The sequence below is a fragment of the Pundamilia nyererei genome, unplaced genomic scaffold (assembly GCF_000239375.1).
Source record: "Pundamilia nyererei isolate P.nyererei 1_Seehausen unplaced genomic scaffold, PunNye1.0 scaffold00225, whole genome shotgun sequence".
Lineage (NCBI taxonomy): Eukaryota > Metazoa > Chordata > Actinopteri > Cichliformes > Cichlidae > Pundamilia > Pundamilia nyererei.
The window spans coordinates 249,081-265,467 of NW_005187626.1; the positions used below are offsets into that span (position 1 = coordinate 249,081).

A 16,387-nucleotide genomic window follows, 5' to 3' on the forward strand; every position below is an offset into this window, starting at 1 on the left:
GTCCATGGATAATAAGACCAGACTTAACAATCTGGTTAAAGTGGCGGGCAAGATTTCAGGGAGGTCTCAGGTCCAGCTTGTGGACTTTTATAACAGGCAGGTGCTGAGGAAGGCGACCTCTGTCCTGTTGTGTTCAGATCATCCTCTCTTTAATGATTTTCAACTGCTTCCATCAGGTCGTCGTCATAAAATGACTGCAGTGAAGACAAAGCGACACAAATTGTCGTTTGTACCTAGTGGTATTATCTTAATTAACAACACTAAATTGTGAGTGTTGTTGCACTTTGTTCGATGGAATATCCAGGTTGTTTTATCAGGCTTATATTATATTATAGTATTTTTTAATGAGTGTACGTGATGTGTTGGTTGTATGTTTGTTGTTTGTTTTGACATACTGCGAATCAATTTCCCATCAGGGACAATAAAGTTACCATTGACCATTGTGCTCGGTCTGGTCACATGATCTCCCAACTGCGGCTCTCCTCACAGGAGGAGAGCTCAGACTTCCTGTTTCTCTGTTGCAGTGATAGCTACATAGTGCGCGTCAAAGCGGTGGTGATGACCAGAGACGAGTCGAGCGGCGGCTGGTTGGCGCAGGACGGCTGCCTGAGCAGAGTGGGCGTGTGCAGACTGCTGCCGACCGAGCTGCTGGGACGTAACACATTCCTGATCCACGGAGAACGTCTTAAAGACAAGCAGGTGAGCCCCGAGCCTCGGCACGCACCCTCAGCACCAGGACTCAGCTCCTGCAGAGGACGGCGTCACATGACCCTGACTCTGGAGACAAATACCGCTTACTCTGTTATTATTAATAATATAACGTGAGCATTCACAGCTTCGCTCTGATATATGAGACACGCTGCAGATGTCTCAGGCTCCTGTTTGAGACTCGGCAGCGTATCAAAGACTTTCTGCTCTGGGTCACATGTTTGTGCATGTTGGAGGGATTTCCCTCAGTGTTGGCTCGTTACTCAAAGAAATGTCATTAATTACTCAGAGTACTTCAAAGTAACTCAGTATTTTACTTCATTACTTCTGCATTTCTCCATAAAATGTGCTGAAACTCGTTGTGTCATCATCACAGTTTAACAACATGAGGTCACAGCCCCACACACCAACACGCTCCTCTGCGCTAAATCAAATCACCTTTATTGTCACATCACGTGTGCAGCTACACAGGTACAGCACATGCGAGTGAAATTATTGTGTGTGAGCTTCACAAGCGACAGAGGTGTGCAAAAATACAATAACATAAAACAAGCAAAGTATAAGGATGGTAATAAATATATGTACAATATAAGAGTGTATGCATTACTGGATGTGTGTACTAAATATGATTTTCTACGTGTGTGTATTTTACATATTAAATAGAGTAAACAATAAATAAAATATACAGGTTGGTAGTTGCTAATGACACGCGTGATCGTTCTCTTAGTGTTTAGGTATGAACACAAAGCAAAGATGGAAACCAGCACGGTCGTCATGGTGATTCTACTGTAGAAACATGAACAGGTAGACTGTTGAAGTTCAGCTTTAACATCACTCTGGGCTCTCGGCTAGCTTAGCACTAGCATGCTGTCTGTGCAGGTGCTTGTGTTAGCAGCATAATGCGGTTGTTTCTTCATTATCTCGTCCTTTAGTCCAATAAGAATCAAAGTAGTGTCCACGTCCACGTCCACGTCCACGCAGACCGCCCCTATTTTCCTCTGAAATCAGCTGATTGTAGCACAAGTGCAAGAACCAATAAGCGGGATTGACATGCAAGCAGACTAACGGCTCCAAGGAATCGGACCACCGTCTCAGCTGCACCTCCATCATATTTTCAGAAAGGTTTTCGGGAGATGAACTATGGAATATGGGAGAAATTGTTCTTTTGTAAGATTTCAGTATCTCAAAGGTTTGATGATGAGTTTGGCTTCAGTTTAAGGGAGTGATAGAAGATATTTGTGAACGTGGAGGTCCTTTCCTTTGAACCCAAAGTAGTTTTTTCCATCATTAGATTCAGTCGTTGAGGTCAGAGGACTCTTTTCACGCTGTCGGTGTTTCTCGTTGCTGCCATGACATCTTTCTCGATAACGCTGTTGTCTTCTTTGTCCGATGTCTTTGAAACCATCAGGTGATTCTTGAGTGCTTCTTAAAGAAGGATCTAGTCTACACGAAGGCCACGCCCACTTTCCACCACTGGAAGGTGGACAACAAGAAGTGTGGCCTGACTTTCCAGAGCCCGGCCGATGCCCGCGCCTTTGATCGCGGCGTGAGGAAGGCCTTGGAGGACCTAACCGAAGGTAGGTGGCGATAGCTTGAGCTCTGCCTCCATCTGCATTCACGTTGTAGCTCATCAGCTTCTCTGCTGTCTCACTCCAGGGTCGACCACGTCCTCGTCCACGCTGCAGAACGAGGCCGAGCTCGGCGACGATGACGTCTTCACGGTGAGTCACGTGACCCTCCAGCCCTTCACTGTGATGGTGGCAGGATCTGTGGAGGAGTCACTGGAGCTGGTATATTTATTTTTGTCTGACTGGGAGGACACGCATGTCCTCGCAAAGTGTGATGGACGGGAGGGGGTGGGTTTCCTGTTTATGGCCAGGAACATGTCCCCATCCTGTTTGGATTAGTCACAGATACAGCACAAGCAATCTGGTGATGGTGGGAAGGAAGAACTCCCGTTTACAGGAAAGCTCCGGCAGAACCAGGCTCAGAGCAGCCAAACACCCATAAACCCCTCCTGCCTGCTCCAGGAGCTGAAAGGCAAACCTGCGTGGACACCGTGGACTCGAGCTCTCGAGTTCATGCAGGTATAAACAAAACCGAGGAGGGCTTCCAGTCTTGGAGCTCTGTCAGTAACACAGGTGTGAGGTGTGCATGCTTTGATTCCCGGAGGTTTCAGTTACTCTCTGCAGGTCCTGACCTTTCTGTCCCGTCTGTCCATCTTTAAAGAAAGCGGCGTATTGTTTCTGCAGGATGCCGGAGACGATTCAGTAATCCGTCAGTGAGCAGCCGGTTTACAACGCTGACCTCAGAGGAAGGAGCGTGGCTGCAGATCGTTTCAGTTCGGAGGATGGGTGTGTTTTTAAGGAAAATAGTTCTTGGAAAGAGCTCGACTGGGAGGCGCTCGCAGGACAGTGGACATGTAGACCAACACCAGCTGTCACAGTGCTTCCTGTCCTACAGATGGATGGAACGTATATGCTGCAGTGGACATGAAAAACTAGTTCATGCATTTATTACTTCCAGGCTGGACGACTGTAATTCATTATTATCAGGAAGTCCTAAAAACTCCCTGAAAAGCCTTCAGCTGATCCAAAATGCTGCAGCAAGAGTCCTGACAGGGACTAGAAAGAGAGAGCAGATTTCTCCTGTTTTGGCTTCCTGTTAAATCCAGAATCTCTACTTTCAAGATTAGGCTTCAAACCTTCCTGTTTACTAAAGCATATAGTTAGTGCTGGACCAGGTGACCCTGAATCCTCCCTTAGTTATGCTGCAACAGGTGTAGACTGCTGGGGATTCCCATGATGCACTGGGTGTTTCTTCTTCACTCCGTGTGTTAACAGACCTCTCTGCACTGAGTCATTAACTCATGCTGTGATTTGATGATATATATAAATAAACCTGAATTGAACTGAAGATATAAGAGATGCCGAGAATGATAAGAATGAAAACGCTGTGCTCCTTTGAACTTAACCTGCTCCTGTCCAGGTGATGTGTTACTATGCTACAGTTACTATGGTGATTCAGGAAACTTTCCCTCGCTAATCAGGCTGCATAGCGCCTCCTCTGGAAACACCTTTTCTCCTTTTCTCCTCCAGACTGCCACCGACAGCTCGTCCAACTCGTCCCAGAAGAGAGAGCCAGCGATGCGCACGCTCACCCCGCCCACCTTCTGTGAACCCCGCCGGCACCACTGCATCCTGGGACATTTGTATGAGCAGCATCGGCCCACTGAGCACTACTTCCTGGACCAGGTGAGTACGGTAAGAGCGAGAGTCTGGTTTCTAATTGGTCAGAATGATAAAGCGACTGTGCTGCTGATGTGACAGACAAACACCGCTTTATCCTACGCTGCCTTTAAACACGCTCCACCTCCTCCTGCAGGCGGTGCATATGTTTCCTCGTCACGTCAGCTTCCAGTTGGAGGACGAGGAGGTCGTACGCATCAACCCCCGCGAGCGGACCTGGCTCACCGGCTACGAGGACTACCGCCACGCCAACTCCTCACGCGACAAACTCGCCCAGCTCCACAACCCGGACACTTGCGTGCACTTTACCAAGAGCGAGCCGGCCAAACGCGACTACGCCTACCCGTATCCTCTGAGCTGCGACAGAAAACCCAGCTGCCTGGAGATGGGCGGCGGCCACAGGGCGGTGCTGACGGTGCAGCCGCGAGCCCCGGAGCTCAAAGGCAAACTGCGGAAGGAGGACGCAGAGCGCTCGCGCTGCGTTTACTGTCAGGACATGTTCGATCAAGAGGACAACGGGCGGGGCCGCTGCCACGAGGCGCCCGACCCCATTCAGACGTGCATCCGGCGCGTGACCTTCATGTGGTGCGCGGACAGCCTTCTGTACCACTGCATGTCCGATCCGGAGGGGGATTACTCAGACCCGTGCTCCTGCGACACCGCCGACGAGCGTTTCTGCCTGCGCTGGACGGCGCTGGTGGGCCTGTCGCTGCTGGCTCCCTGCATGTGCTGCTACGCCCCCCTCAGGGCGTGCTACCGCTGCGGGGTGGCCTGCCGCTGCTGCGGCGGGAAACACAAAGCTGTGGGCTAAGGCGTTGCAGGCCCCGCCCCTTCCACAGTGACAGCTAGGACTCGCAGCAGGAAGCGGGGCGTTGGAGGTCCCTGTGATTTCTACGTTTGTTGTCGTTTTGTCGTCGTTGTCGGTCTTCATAACTCCAGCTGCATCTCGACGTGCAGAAGCTTCTGTATGAGTCTTACATGATCAGTACGTTTACGCAGACGTTATATTTTTACACTCATGTGTCCAAGCGGCCGGACGCGTGGGTGTGTCTGTATGAATGTTGCTTTAGCGCCACCCACACGCTGCACCACCCGTCACAAAGTCAGCGGCTTCACTCGCTGCTGTTAGCCGAAAAAAGCTTTTTTCTGTTCGCCACCAGAAAAATCACGTGAATCAGCGAACACGGTGCTCCTGATGCTGAGCTGACCAAACCCTAACTCAAAGCTAAGGGGTCAGAGGTCGAGCCCCTGTTCTCTGAGGGTCATACCGTTAACACAAACCAAAGAGAGACCAACAAAAGTCTACAGCTGCCGTGTTACTAAGCCTCGTGAGGTTTCAGCTTCGTGACGACGCACTCACTACAAAACGTGCACGCGTCATATCCTCGCCGTCCGTCTGTGATCGCGTGAAAGCCGCTCGTTGAGCTCTCAAACCCCAACGAAGAGCGTTCGTGTTGAGTCGCATTTGTTCTCGCCGCTCGTCACGTTTCGAGCTGCAATGGCGCTGGACATCGGCTCGCTCGCCTTTCACTTCAAAGAAAACGTCATTAGTCCATTTCCTGGACTACGCAGCGTCCACCTTCGTTTTCTTGACGGCTGCCACGACTCTTCATCATCTGTGGCGATCCTGTGATGGCGTACGTCACCTGATTTTGACTCGGACATACGCAGCCGTGTATATTTGATTTATTCGTGCGTATGTAAATACAAACATTTCATTGCTTTGGTCTCGCCAGCCGTACACGACCCGGAGGCCGAGGTTGCCCAACCCTGCTCTAGTGTATTTCCTAGTCCACAGCCAGCCAATCAGCACTGTTCTTCACTCTCATTGGTTGTTACCGAAGCTGCTTCAAATGGTAAATGGCCTGTATTTGTATAGCGCTTTTACTAGTCCCCTCTAGGGACCCCAAAGCGCTTTACACACCCAGTCATCCACCCATTCACACACTGGTGGAGGCAGCTACAGTTGTAGCCACAGCTGCCCTGGGGCAGAGTGACAGAAGCCAGGCTGCCATATTGTGCCATCGGCCCCCCTGGCCAACGCCAGTAGGCAGTAGGTGAAGTGTCTTGCCCAAGGACACAACGACCGAGACTGTCCGAGCCGGGGCTCGAACCGGCAACCTTCCGATTACAAGGCAAACTCCCAACAGAGTAGAGCAGCGTTCCTGCCGTCAGTACAAGTGGCTGACTTTGGTCAGTTTGATGGTGAAACGTGTTTCACTGTGCTGGGAGCTCTGGTTTCTGATCCTTACAGTGGGTATTTAACTGGTTTCAGGTTAACTGGAGCAGGTAACCCAGCAGGTCTGACCAGTGTGATGATGACCATTTCTAGAGACAGAATGATGATGAGCGAAGCACTTCCTCAGTCCTGATCACACCTGAGAGTTTCCTTTAATCGCAAATTTAGGATCCGATGCGCTCGGGTGCGGTCTGCGTGCATCTACCACTGCGGGCAGTCTGTGGTCCGGGAACGCCCCCACGGACACCCCAGGCACTGTCAGTGGGGGTGTTCGTGCTGCATGCTGCAGGTGATGCCAGCTCGCTTAAAAAACCTTCCAGATGCATCGAAGTAAAAATGTTGAATCCTTGAAGGTCCCGGGTCGCAGGAAGCTCTGCGTCGAGCAGCAGACGAGAACACTGCGCTGAACACAACAGCTGGTCTGAAGTTTAGTGACGCGGACGTGTCGCTCGATGTCAGAAGAAGAGATTTCAATCTGAACAAATAACCAATCGTGGAGATCATCCGCTGGCGCTCTACTGTTCAGAACATCTGCAGCGATGCGGTTTCTCCACTTCACGGCCAAAAGCTCTCGACTATTAAAACTCTCAGAATAATGTTTTAATGCAGCTGGAAGATGATCCTGGTGTCACATGTCGGTGCAAAGACGACCCTTCATATCCCCTGACCTGTTTAAACTTTTAAAATTCCCGTCCCCCAAGACGCTTTGTTGGCTCTGTGCATGGGTCACGTTGGCCCCTCCCACACGCTCTTACTGTCTGCTGACATCATGACCCGGTGATGTCCAGCGGGCTCTAATTTCAGTTTACGGCTGACGTCAGAATCTAAACGGTGCCACCTGTAGGCTGAGAGCAGTATTACAGTCTTGTGACGTCATCCAGTAATAAGTGTGAAACAGTAAAAGTCTATTTTATAAAAATGACCTGTAATATAAACGATTTCATTATGAGCTTCATTTTTATAGAAGACGTGTAGCTGTCGTCCGTGACGTGAAACATACGATCAGCCTGTAAGATCCCACGCCGCCGCCGCCGCCGCTCAGCAGGATCGCCCGTCTGTCCGACCTGCGTCTCTGCTGACGTGTCCCTCGTGTGTTTTCCTGTCTGTGGCGAGGAAGGTGAACTGAAAGCAGTGTCTTTGTTTGTTAAAGGAAAGTGCCTGAAGCCTCCTCTTCATCCTGTCCTGATGTACGATTCCCTCAATCATGTGTAAAGAATATAAGGTGAATTCATAAGTTTGTCTTTTTATATATAATTCACATTTGTACCTATGTAAAAAAACAAAAACACAAAAAGATTCTATATAAATCTATGTATCAGGTGTATGATGTACATTTTCAGTTCTATTTTTTTATTGTTTCTATTATGTGAGTGAGCCGAGGAGATGAATAAACACAAATGTCATCTGGAAATGAAAGGAAACCACTCGGATGGTCAGTCTGTGCGTCTGTCAGGTTGTGGGAGTGGCCTAAAGCATCAGCCTGTGCGTGAGCACGCTGTGAGCAGACGAACGCTTACAGTCAAGAAGTCCCCGAAAATCCTTCGTACGGTTTCTCTGGGAACAGTTTCCGTGTGTGCAAACATCTTTCCTTTATGAAATATGAAAAACTTCCCACCTGACCACGTGAGATGTGCAGTAAAAATTCCTTTTAGCAGGAATATTGAAATGCTTCAGCTCCCCTCGGTCATCAGTTTTACACAAAAACATCAATTACAAATTCCTTTTAGCGAAGCTTGGGCTGCTCCTCAGGAGTGGAGCTCAGCTGAAGACACGGTTGAAGTTCCTGAAATATTCGGACGGACCAAATCTACGTGAGCTTCATTGGAAAGGCTCGGTCAGTGTCCATAATATTCAGCTGATTCTGCAGGTGTCTGTGGGTTGGGTACTTTAGCATCTAGCTAGCCCTGCAGAAGAGGAGCGAGCATAAAGGGAACACGTGGCAGGTAATTTGAAATGTGGCGTTTCTACAAACATCACAAACTTTGTCTCAGTGTGTTGCAGCTAAAGGTCCAGCTGCTTATTTCACAGGGAGAGACCAGACAGAGATGGACAAACATGAGAGAGGACAGGAGAGGAAGAGGAGAGCTTAAGAGTTAAAGGAAGGACGCTCATTTAAAGCTCACGTGGAAGTTGTTGTGAAATCTGTACGTGTCACATTATGTTTGTTCATAAAGCTGCGGATAAACAAACTGAGGCAGAGTAACGGTTATTTAAAGGCTGCTGTGCAGCACGTCTGTACTGTTGCCAACCACGTAAGAAGTGTCAACAGCTGTAAGACTGAACATTCAAGAATATTTGTAGTTTATCCAAAAAATCCTTTTAGTTTTTTCTTTACAGAAGCCAGGTTTGTGTAAAAGTTTGTTTGTCCTCAGCTGAGGGAACTCTGTTACCATGGTAACCCCACCTGCTCTCTGACTCCTCCCCTCCTGCTGCACCTGCACCAGCTGACTGACCCTCAGAGTGGGCAGAACTTTTTAAAATCTCTGAAATCACAGCTGATCGTTTCTAATCATCCAGTCGACGATATACGAGGACTGATCAGTGATTGGTTATCAGCTCAGGATCATCACTGGAGGCTGAGCGCTCACCTGGATCACCTGGTCCTGGTTGTCCTGTCTTCATCTTTTTATGGATTTTGCATTTTTTGTGTTTGAAATAATCAGAGACAGGAAGTGACACAAAATTCAAAACCTTCAACTAGAGTGTAATAAAGACCAGGAACAGGACAGAGCTGAGGTACGGAGGTCTGAGAGTGCCACAGAAGCCTTTAGAGCTCAGAGTTTAAAGGTCTTTGTGGAGGAAGATTACTTTCTATTCCATCTTTAAGAAAAACTTAAAAAGCAGAAAGAGTTTTTACTTTGCTGCAACTTAAATGTTTTCACCGTCTTGCAGCCGTTTGGCTGTGGGGACGTACGGATTTGGAGGGAACCTGCAGCAGCACCTGGATGTGCTGCTCCTCTCGTCCCCCAGTGTTCGTACACGCAGACTCCTCTGTAGCAGAGGTTTGGGGCATCGAGCGCCCGTCCTGTTGGAGGCGCTGTCGCCTCGCTCAGTGATGGCACGCTGAGGTTCGCCGGATGTTCTTCTGACTATGCGAGCGGTGTGCACAGCTGTACCCACAGGACCAGCAGACCAGGTTCAGCCTGTGGTGCCTGCTCCCGTCTCTGCCCTCGTGCAGGGCCTGAGGTACGTCTTGCCAGACATTTTATGAACAGGAAGCATTGTTAAAGCATTACGTGTGACACTTCCTGTTTATGACCCTTTAATAAAAACTGTAGTTTGTGCGACATTTATGTTGTGTAGTGTAACACTGAGGGTCGCGGGAGCCTGCGTACAATACGTACGTGTGGTTTCTGACACTCGAGCTAACTTCAGACCTTCCATCTGCTCGCACAGGGAAGCTTCTTGAGATCTGATTGGTAACCAGGTGCTGCCCTCTAGCCTGCTCCAGTGCAGGTCACATGTGCAGCACCAGTTACCATGACAACGTTGAATGACATTAAGGTGGTTTTACCTTCGTTTGTTTCTGGTTTAAGCGGCCTGAAGCCTAATAAAGTGAGCGCTGGGCGTGCCCAGGTGTGAGGTCTGACAGGAAGTAAAGAAAGACAGCAGGAGCACGAGCAGTTATCAAAGATCTCCTTCATGGTTTAATATTTGAATTTGTGCCACAAAAACGTCACGTCCGCAGCCACAAATCACGTGCTGAGATTTCTACGTGCAGCGCGTCGCCGCCGCTGCTCTACTCTGCAGATCATACATGTATGTATAAATATGTACAGTTTGGAGCTTCTTCTTCAGCAGGGCTCTTCTCCGGGCGTGGTTGTGCTGTAGGTGGAGAAACATGGGCGAAGGAACCCGTCCAGATGCAGCACATGCTTATGGGCGCGTACAGGAATGTTGGGGGGGGTGGAGTTCTCAGCCAACAACACGAGAGCGCCGAAGGCAAGAATGTGACGAGGGTCTGCGGCCTGAAGGCACGGCGTTTTCAGGGCGGCCCTGTGAAGTTGGATCAGTGGGGGCGGGGCGGGGGCGGGGCATGCATGATGCTGGTTTAAGCATGTGCTTCACTGGGCGGGCCGAATAACTCGAGATGTGAGAGGAGACAGGGGCGGGGCTTCACTGTTAAAAATGGGACACGTCGCTTTACTTTTAGGAAATTAGAAGAAAGCCCGGTGTGGGTGGGGGCGAGGGCGGGGTCTTTGACAAAGGGGTGGGGCCTGGTGGAGCTGCACACACAATTACAAACCACTCAGTCTCTCTCTCACTCGTGCTGTCTCATTCTCTCTCTCTCTCTCACACTCTGTGGTTGCCATGGTTACATTGAGACTCGGGGGAGGGGCGGGTTCGGCGTGTGGCGGTTTCGGGCCTCAGCAGCAGCCCCCAGACGAGGTGTTGACTGGCTTGCTCTGGATCTTGACGTTGGACTTTTCGGCGGCGCCGGCCGTGGCGCCCGGGCCCATCCGCTTCTTGATCTCGGCCGCCATGGTCATGAAGGCCTGCTCCACGTTGGTGGCGCTCTTGGCGCTCGTCTCCAAGAAGGGGATCCCCAGGTTATCTGCAAACTCCTGCAGAGGGAGGAGGGACACACTGTGAGTGGATCGCTTCACATCAAACACATATTTTTATGTATTTTATTTATTGTTTACTCTATTTAATTTGTAAAATATGTGTATACACACACACACACACAGAAAAATATTTAGTATACACATCCAGAAATGCATACACTATTATATATTGTACATATATTTATTAGTTTCAGATGTAGCCATTCTTGTATTTTGCTTGTTTACATTCTTGTATTTTGCTTGTTTACATTCTTGTATTTTGCACAACTCTGTTGCTTGTGAAGCTCGCACACAAGAATTTCACATCACATGTGCTGTACCAATGTACCTGCACATGTGATGTGAGAATAAAAGTGATTTGATTTGAAAAACAGCTGCAGTTCCTCTGACGTCCAGCAGAGGCTCCCGCAGTGACTCAGTCCCCTCAGACCCCATTTGCCCGTCGCACAGCTGGAACACGGGTTACTGCGGCTTTTAAACTGACGCGTTCTCACCGCTCCTTCTAAGGAAGTCGCAAAACCCACAAACAGTTCAATTCATCAGACACAGATTCATGAGTCACAGGTGTAGAGCTCAGCAGCCACGAGTGGGACCACCGAGAGCTGAAGTGGGTCGCTCTCATGCTGCAGAGCCGTGTACAGGTGCAGGCGCCGTCTGAAGCGCGTACGTGCTGTTGTCTGTCTGTTTGGACCAAAGCTATACTTGATACCGTTTCTGTGCCAATCAAAAAACAGATGAATCGTCTGGTTCCTGGAGTAAGTGATCTGCTGCCAGCTCAGCATTTCCAACGCCATTGTCGTGTTTGCGGAGGGAAGAAACGGTAAAAACAGCGTCTTCTAAGGACGGCGGTCGAGAGCGCTCGCTGCTTTCAACCAAAAGCAAAAGCCAAACAACTCCACGCTTTCCTATTGGTGGAAAAATAAAAACCAAATTTAAATCAATGATATGGCAACATGGCGCTTGGTTGTTTAGGAAGACTGGGAAGTTTTAAGAGTGACAGCGGCGAGAAGGAGCGAGCGAAAGAGAGTTTTAGGATGTGAGCGATTTGGCGTGTTTGGAGTGTGTAGTTCTGTTGTGTGTCAGAACAATGCTGAATGTCACCCTCAGGCCTGCAGGTATCAGGCTGTGACGTTCTCCTTTATCTTACAACGGACAGAAAGTAAAAATTAAAAATCATTTGTGTGACTTTGATGCAGAACAGCTGATTGTTCTGTAAATAGTTTGGAAAAACGCCTCGGCTGCAGTTTTAAGTAAATAGCAACAAACTGTTGTTTACAAAACGTGTGTATGGGTTTTAAAATGTACAATTTCTATTTGTCCTTCAAGTTATGAAAATGATTCGTTAATGTTTGTGGTTGTTACAGTAAAATAGAACTTTTTTCTGCTCTGATTTGATGTTTCCAGCCTGACCTTAGATCAGTTGTGCTGACTCCGTGTGTCCAAAGGAACCGTCAACATGAGTTTGTGCTGAAAACGGTGACAACAAACAAGGTGAAATGTGGAGGTCAAAGAGGTCAAATCCAAAGTAGTGACAAACGGCCGGGTTTACCCGGGGGACTGACGTGTGTCACGTGTGTGGAGTGTAACTGCGAGGAGGACCCGTGTTTTTTCTCCGTCACGCGCCGCCTTTGACATAAATATAACTCCATAATCTTCATCATCAGAGGTCAAAGGTGGAGGAACTCTCAGCACAGGCCTGATGGCACAGCGAGTGTCAGCGCAGCAGCTTCCTCCTCTTGTGCTGACTCTGCATCTGCATCCACTTACTCATGTTTTCTACTTCCTGACACGTGGCGACAGCGTGCTGATGGCTGACCCCAGAACAGTCCCTTCTATCCTAACTGACCTACGGACGCCGAGTGCTTCTGTTGCCCACTGATGGAAGACTGTGACCTCTTACCTTAGCTGTGGTGTAGTCCACGACCTTCTTCGTTGTGAGGTCACACTTGTTGCCTACTAGCAGCTTGTTGACGTTCTCGCTGGCGTAGCGGTCGATCTCCTGTAGCCACTGTTTGACGTTGTTGAAGGACTCCTGAGGACAGAGACGTGAACACAGAGCTTTTCACACTGCCGACAGCCGCCTGCAGGGGGCGGTGTTTACTCCACTCATTTCACAGTTTCATACACAATTATGCCAAATACCCAACAGACAGCCCCTCCCTGACCCCACCTCACTTCCTGCGTGTGTTCAGAGTGCGTGCATGCTCCTGTACATACGGTGCAGGCAGGAACCAATCCTCCTCCTCCCTGCACACCTTTGTGAATCTGTGTGTCTGACATTAAACAGCAAGTTTAACATTGGGTCTGTCCCGCATGATGGGAGCCGTCCAACAGAACAGAAACACGTCAGGTCGGCTGCTCGCTCAGCGAGGCTGCTGCAGGGCGTCTTCCTGTGTCAGGCTGCATTGTGTGTCTGAACTCGTCCGGCCGGTTTTCTCGCTGCTCTTCAGTCGCTGTGTTTGAGCTGCGAGTGAAGCTGAACATCTACTGGCCAATGAACACGAGATGGGAAGGGTCTGAAGACTGAACTTTCAAAATAAGAGCACTGGCCATTTTCCACTACGGAACAGATGAAATTAACAAAAATAATCTATATCAAGACAAGTGAGCAGGAAGTGCAAAAACGACATAAAACATCTAGATCCTGGCCCTCAGTTAGCGTCTGAACAAGGCTTTTATTTTGGTAAGCTGGACATGTGAGAAGCAGCTCATCCCTCGTTCAGGGTGCCCCCCCACCCTGCTCATCAATGACTGACTGGACCTGTTGGAGACTCACAGACGTCTCTGTCGCTGAAACCATCAGCAGCTTATGGAAAACATGCTGCTGATGAGCACTTCCTGGATCTGAGCAGATGTTACGGGTCAGAATCGAACTGTTTGTATTTCCTTCATCAGCGCCGCTAGTTGAGCTTCTGTTATTACCACCAAGCCTTCAGACTGTTTTTATCATGTGTTTGGACTGCGGGAGGGAGCCGGAGAACAAACACAGAATCCACGCAGGAAGCACCAGCTGGAGCCTTCCTGTTGTGAGGCGGCGGTGCTGACTGCCACAGATTAATATGTAGCTCTTATAACCGTGTATCAGAAAACATAACAAGCTTTAAAGTGAGTGAGTGCATGCTGAGTTTTAGGGCTGCTGTCAGGTACCGACACCGTGAGCAGCTGTCCCGGGTCATCAGCCACGTTGAGCCCTGCTGCACACCACACACGTCACACTTTGAGCGCCGTCGGCACTCACCTGGTCCGTCACATCGTAAACCACAATGATGCCGTGAGCTCCTCTGTAGTAACTGGACGTGATGGTGCGAAAGCGCTCCTGACCCGCCGTGTCCCACTGAGGAGGAAAAGCAGAGCGTCAGTCAGAGCAGAGTGACATCATCACCGCGTGTGACCAATTGTGTGCTTACAATCTGCAGCTTTATGGTCTTCCCGTCCAGCTCGATAGTCCTGATCTTGAAATCCACGCCAATGGTGCTGATGTAGCTCTCTGTGTACGTGTCATCCTGCTCACACACACACACACACACACACACACACACACACACACACACACACACACACACACACACACACACACACACACACAGGTGAATCTGTGCTACAAAATGCAGTTTACCATGACAACATTGTGTCAGAAACACTCACTGCAAACCGGAGCAGGAGACACGACTTTCCGACCCCAGAGTCCCCGATCAGGAGCAGTTTGAATAAATAGTCACTGTGAAGACAGAAAACATCATCATTACACACACGCGTCACACTGCTGCCGGTCTTTATGAGTGTGCGTTTGGTGTGCATGCTCCTTTAAAGAAAACAAGTCCAACAACACACAGCTGCTTCCGTGCTGGACTTTTACTGTGGGCGGGGCTTCACACACACACACACACACACACACACACACACACACACACACACACACACACACACACACACACAGGAAAGCAGGTGAGGCAAGATAATGTGTTCCTCAGGACTAACAGGTGTTTTTACCTGCAGACACTTTAGTGACACAGTTTGGAAGAACGTGTCTGAACAGACTTTGTTCAATTAACGATAACGAGTCAGATGTTGACTTTGATTAAAAACAAGGAGTGACATCATAATCATAATCAGTCATCAACATTAATACTCATATTATTCTGTTAATAATCTCCCATTATTACTACATTACCTGCTATAACACAGAATATTTAATTGTTCTGTTTTGACTTTATTTGTTACTCAAATATTTGATATGCTGACAGCAGAAGTCTGTTATTAAGTTTTAAGCTGTATAAATACACAGAAGCGACAATGATGATGTTTCAGCTGCAGTAACACAGGATGAACGAAGCCTGTGTGTGTGTGTGTCCTGTACCTCACACACACATGAACACAGCAGGAACGCTGAAACTGCTGTTCATACTTTAAGTAAACAGGCTTTGTGTATCTTAATGTGTGATAATGTTCAGCAGCCCTTTGACTTGACTAAACGATCAAAGTACTGTGGATTCTGGTTAAAGTACACCATGGGGGTTAAACGCCCGATTGGTTAATCGATTATCTGATGGATCAGCTGTTCGTTGGTGTCAACTGCAATGAAGTAACAACATATTACCCAATAACGGGCAGACTTCCTGTTTGCGGCGCATACGTCACACCCAGCCCGGTTCGGTTCGGGTTCACTGACGGAGCTGAAACCCGAACCCCGGGCCTGACACTGGAATCGAACCGAGTGAGCCGAGCCTGTGGGTCAATAACACACCCTGACCGTTAAGCTACGTAGCTGCTGTTAGCATGCTAGTGGCTAGCGTCTCTGACAAACTGTTAGCGAAATCGAAAAATCCGCCGGTTCAGGCGCACGGAGCCCGGACAACCGTGCCATTAGGCGGCCCTTTGGTGTTATATCTGAGCGCTGTCACTCGGTCTACGCTGCGTTCACAGCCCGTTAACGGAACTGAGAGACAAAGCAGTGGACGGTCATCTTCAGTCCGCCCGGCTAGCTTGCGCTTTCATTAGCTTAGCCTAGCATAGCTCCTCGGCTAATCTTCCAACTCCGCCGGAACGGTCACAGCCGACATCAAACTGACACTTACTATTCAGGATTCATCGTTGACTACAGGCTCAGAACCGTCACTGCGGTGGATTCAGCTGCAGGTCGTCGCGGATTAATCTGTAACTGGCCTCGCAGTGAAGAAAAAACACCGTTTTTTCTGATGGAGTGGCTAAACTGCCCGTCGCAGCCAGAACAGCATAATCGAATCAAATATGGCTGTCTCACTACCTACCCGGAAACGCCGCAGATTGGAATCATGGGTAATGTAGTTCTGTGAAGATGGGCGTTTACACGTCGTCAAGACACACAAACAAGATGACGTGTTATACTTAAAACGTATACATATATTTTTAACGTGCGCTATTATATTATATTTTATTATTTAGGCAGTTTTTGCCAGGTATACGTTGCTGTGTTGATGCGTGATACATTCGTTCTTTAGATGACCCAGCCCTGGTGATGAGTGGCGAGACAAGCATGAGGATTTTGGGTGTAGTTTCCGTCTGAGTGAAGAACTCTGTAAAGATGTACATTTCTTGTTAGTTATCAGTTCATTTAGATTATGTTTGTCTGTATCAGGATGACCAAC

The 16,387-nt window shown here is 48.8% G+C and overlaps 2 protein-coding genes across 3 annotated transcripts in view; one reads left to right on the forward strand and one right to left on the reverse strand.

Moving 5' to 3' along the window:
- Positions 1-5,853, forward strand: part of spred2a (sprouty related EVH1 domain containing 2a) — a 9,728-nt gene extending 3,875 nt beyond the window's left edge. Inside the window, exons 2-6 of one of the 2 annotated variants that reach the window (XM_005748575.2) lie at positions 525-699; positions 2,117-2,285; positions 2,365-2,429; positions 3,807-3,971; positions 4,093-5,853. In XM_005748575.2, coding sequence (XP_005748632.1) covers positions 525-699; positions 2,117-2,285; positions 2,365-2,429; positions 3,807-3,971; positions 4,093-4,767 — 1,249 coding nt within the window. In that variant the 3' untranslated portion in view covers positions 4,768-5,853. The remainder of the gene's footprint in view (positions 1-524; positions 700-2,116; positions 2,286-2,364; positions 2,430-3,806; positions 3,972-4,092) is intronic. The other variant, XM_005748576.2, reaches the window with a different exon arrangement.
- Positions 5,854-9,817: 3,964 nt separating this feature from the next.
- On the reverse strand, positions 9,818-16,043 carry LOC102199704 (ras-related protein Rab-1A). The gene is made up of 6 exons (XM_005748581.2): positions 15,839-16,043; positions 14,409-14,481; positions 14,171-14,266; positions 14,002-14,097; positions 12,664-12,795; positions 9,818-10,760 (listed from the first exon to the last, which is right to left on the reverse strand). The coding sequence occupies exons 1-6, from the start codon at positions 15,850-15,852 to the stop codon at positions 10,563-10,565; spliced, it is 609 nt and encodes a 202-aa protein (XP_005748638.1). The 5' UTR covers positions 15,853-16,043; the 3' UTR covers positions 9,818-10,562.
- Between the last annotated feature and the right edge of the window lie 344 nt (positions 16,044-16,387).

What these genes read in the sequence shown, in the direction of transcription:
- LOC102199704 (XM_005748581.2), bottom strand. An exon ending in GTCTCCTGCTCCGGTTTGCA is followed by an intron (nt 14,267 to 14,408) that starts GTGAGTGTTTCT and finishes GTGTGTGAGCAG; the next exon opens with GATGACACGTACACAGAGAG. An exon ending in TTTACGATGTGACGGACCAG is followed by an intron (nt 12,796 to 14,001) that starts GTGAGTGCCGAC and finishes CTCTGTCCTCAG; the next exon opens with GAGTCCTTCAACAACGTCAA.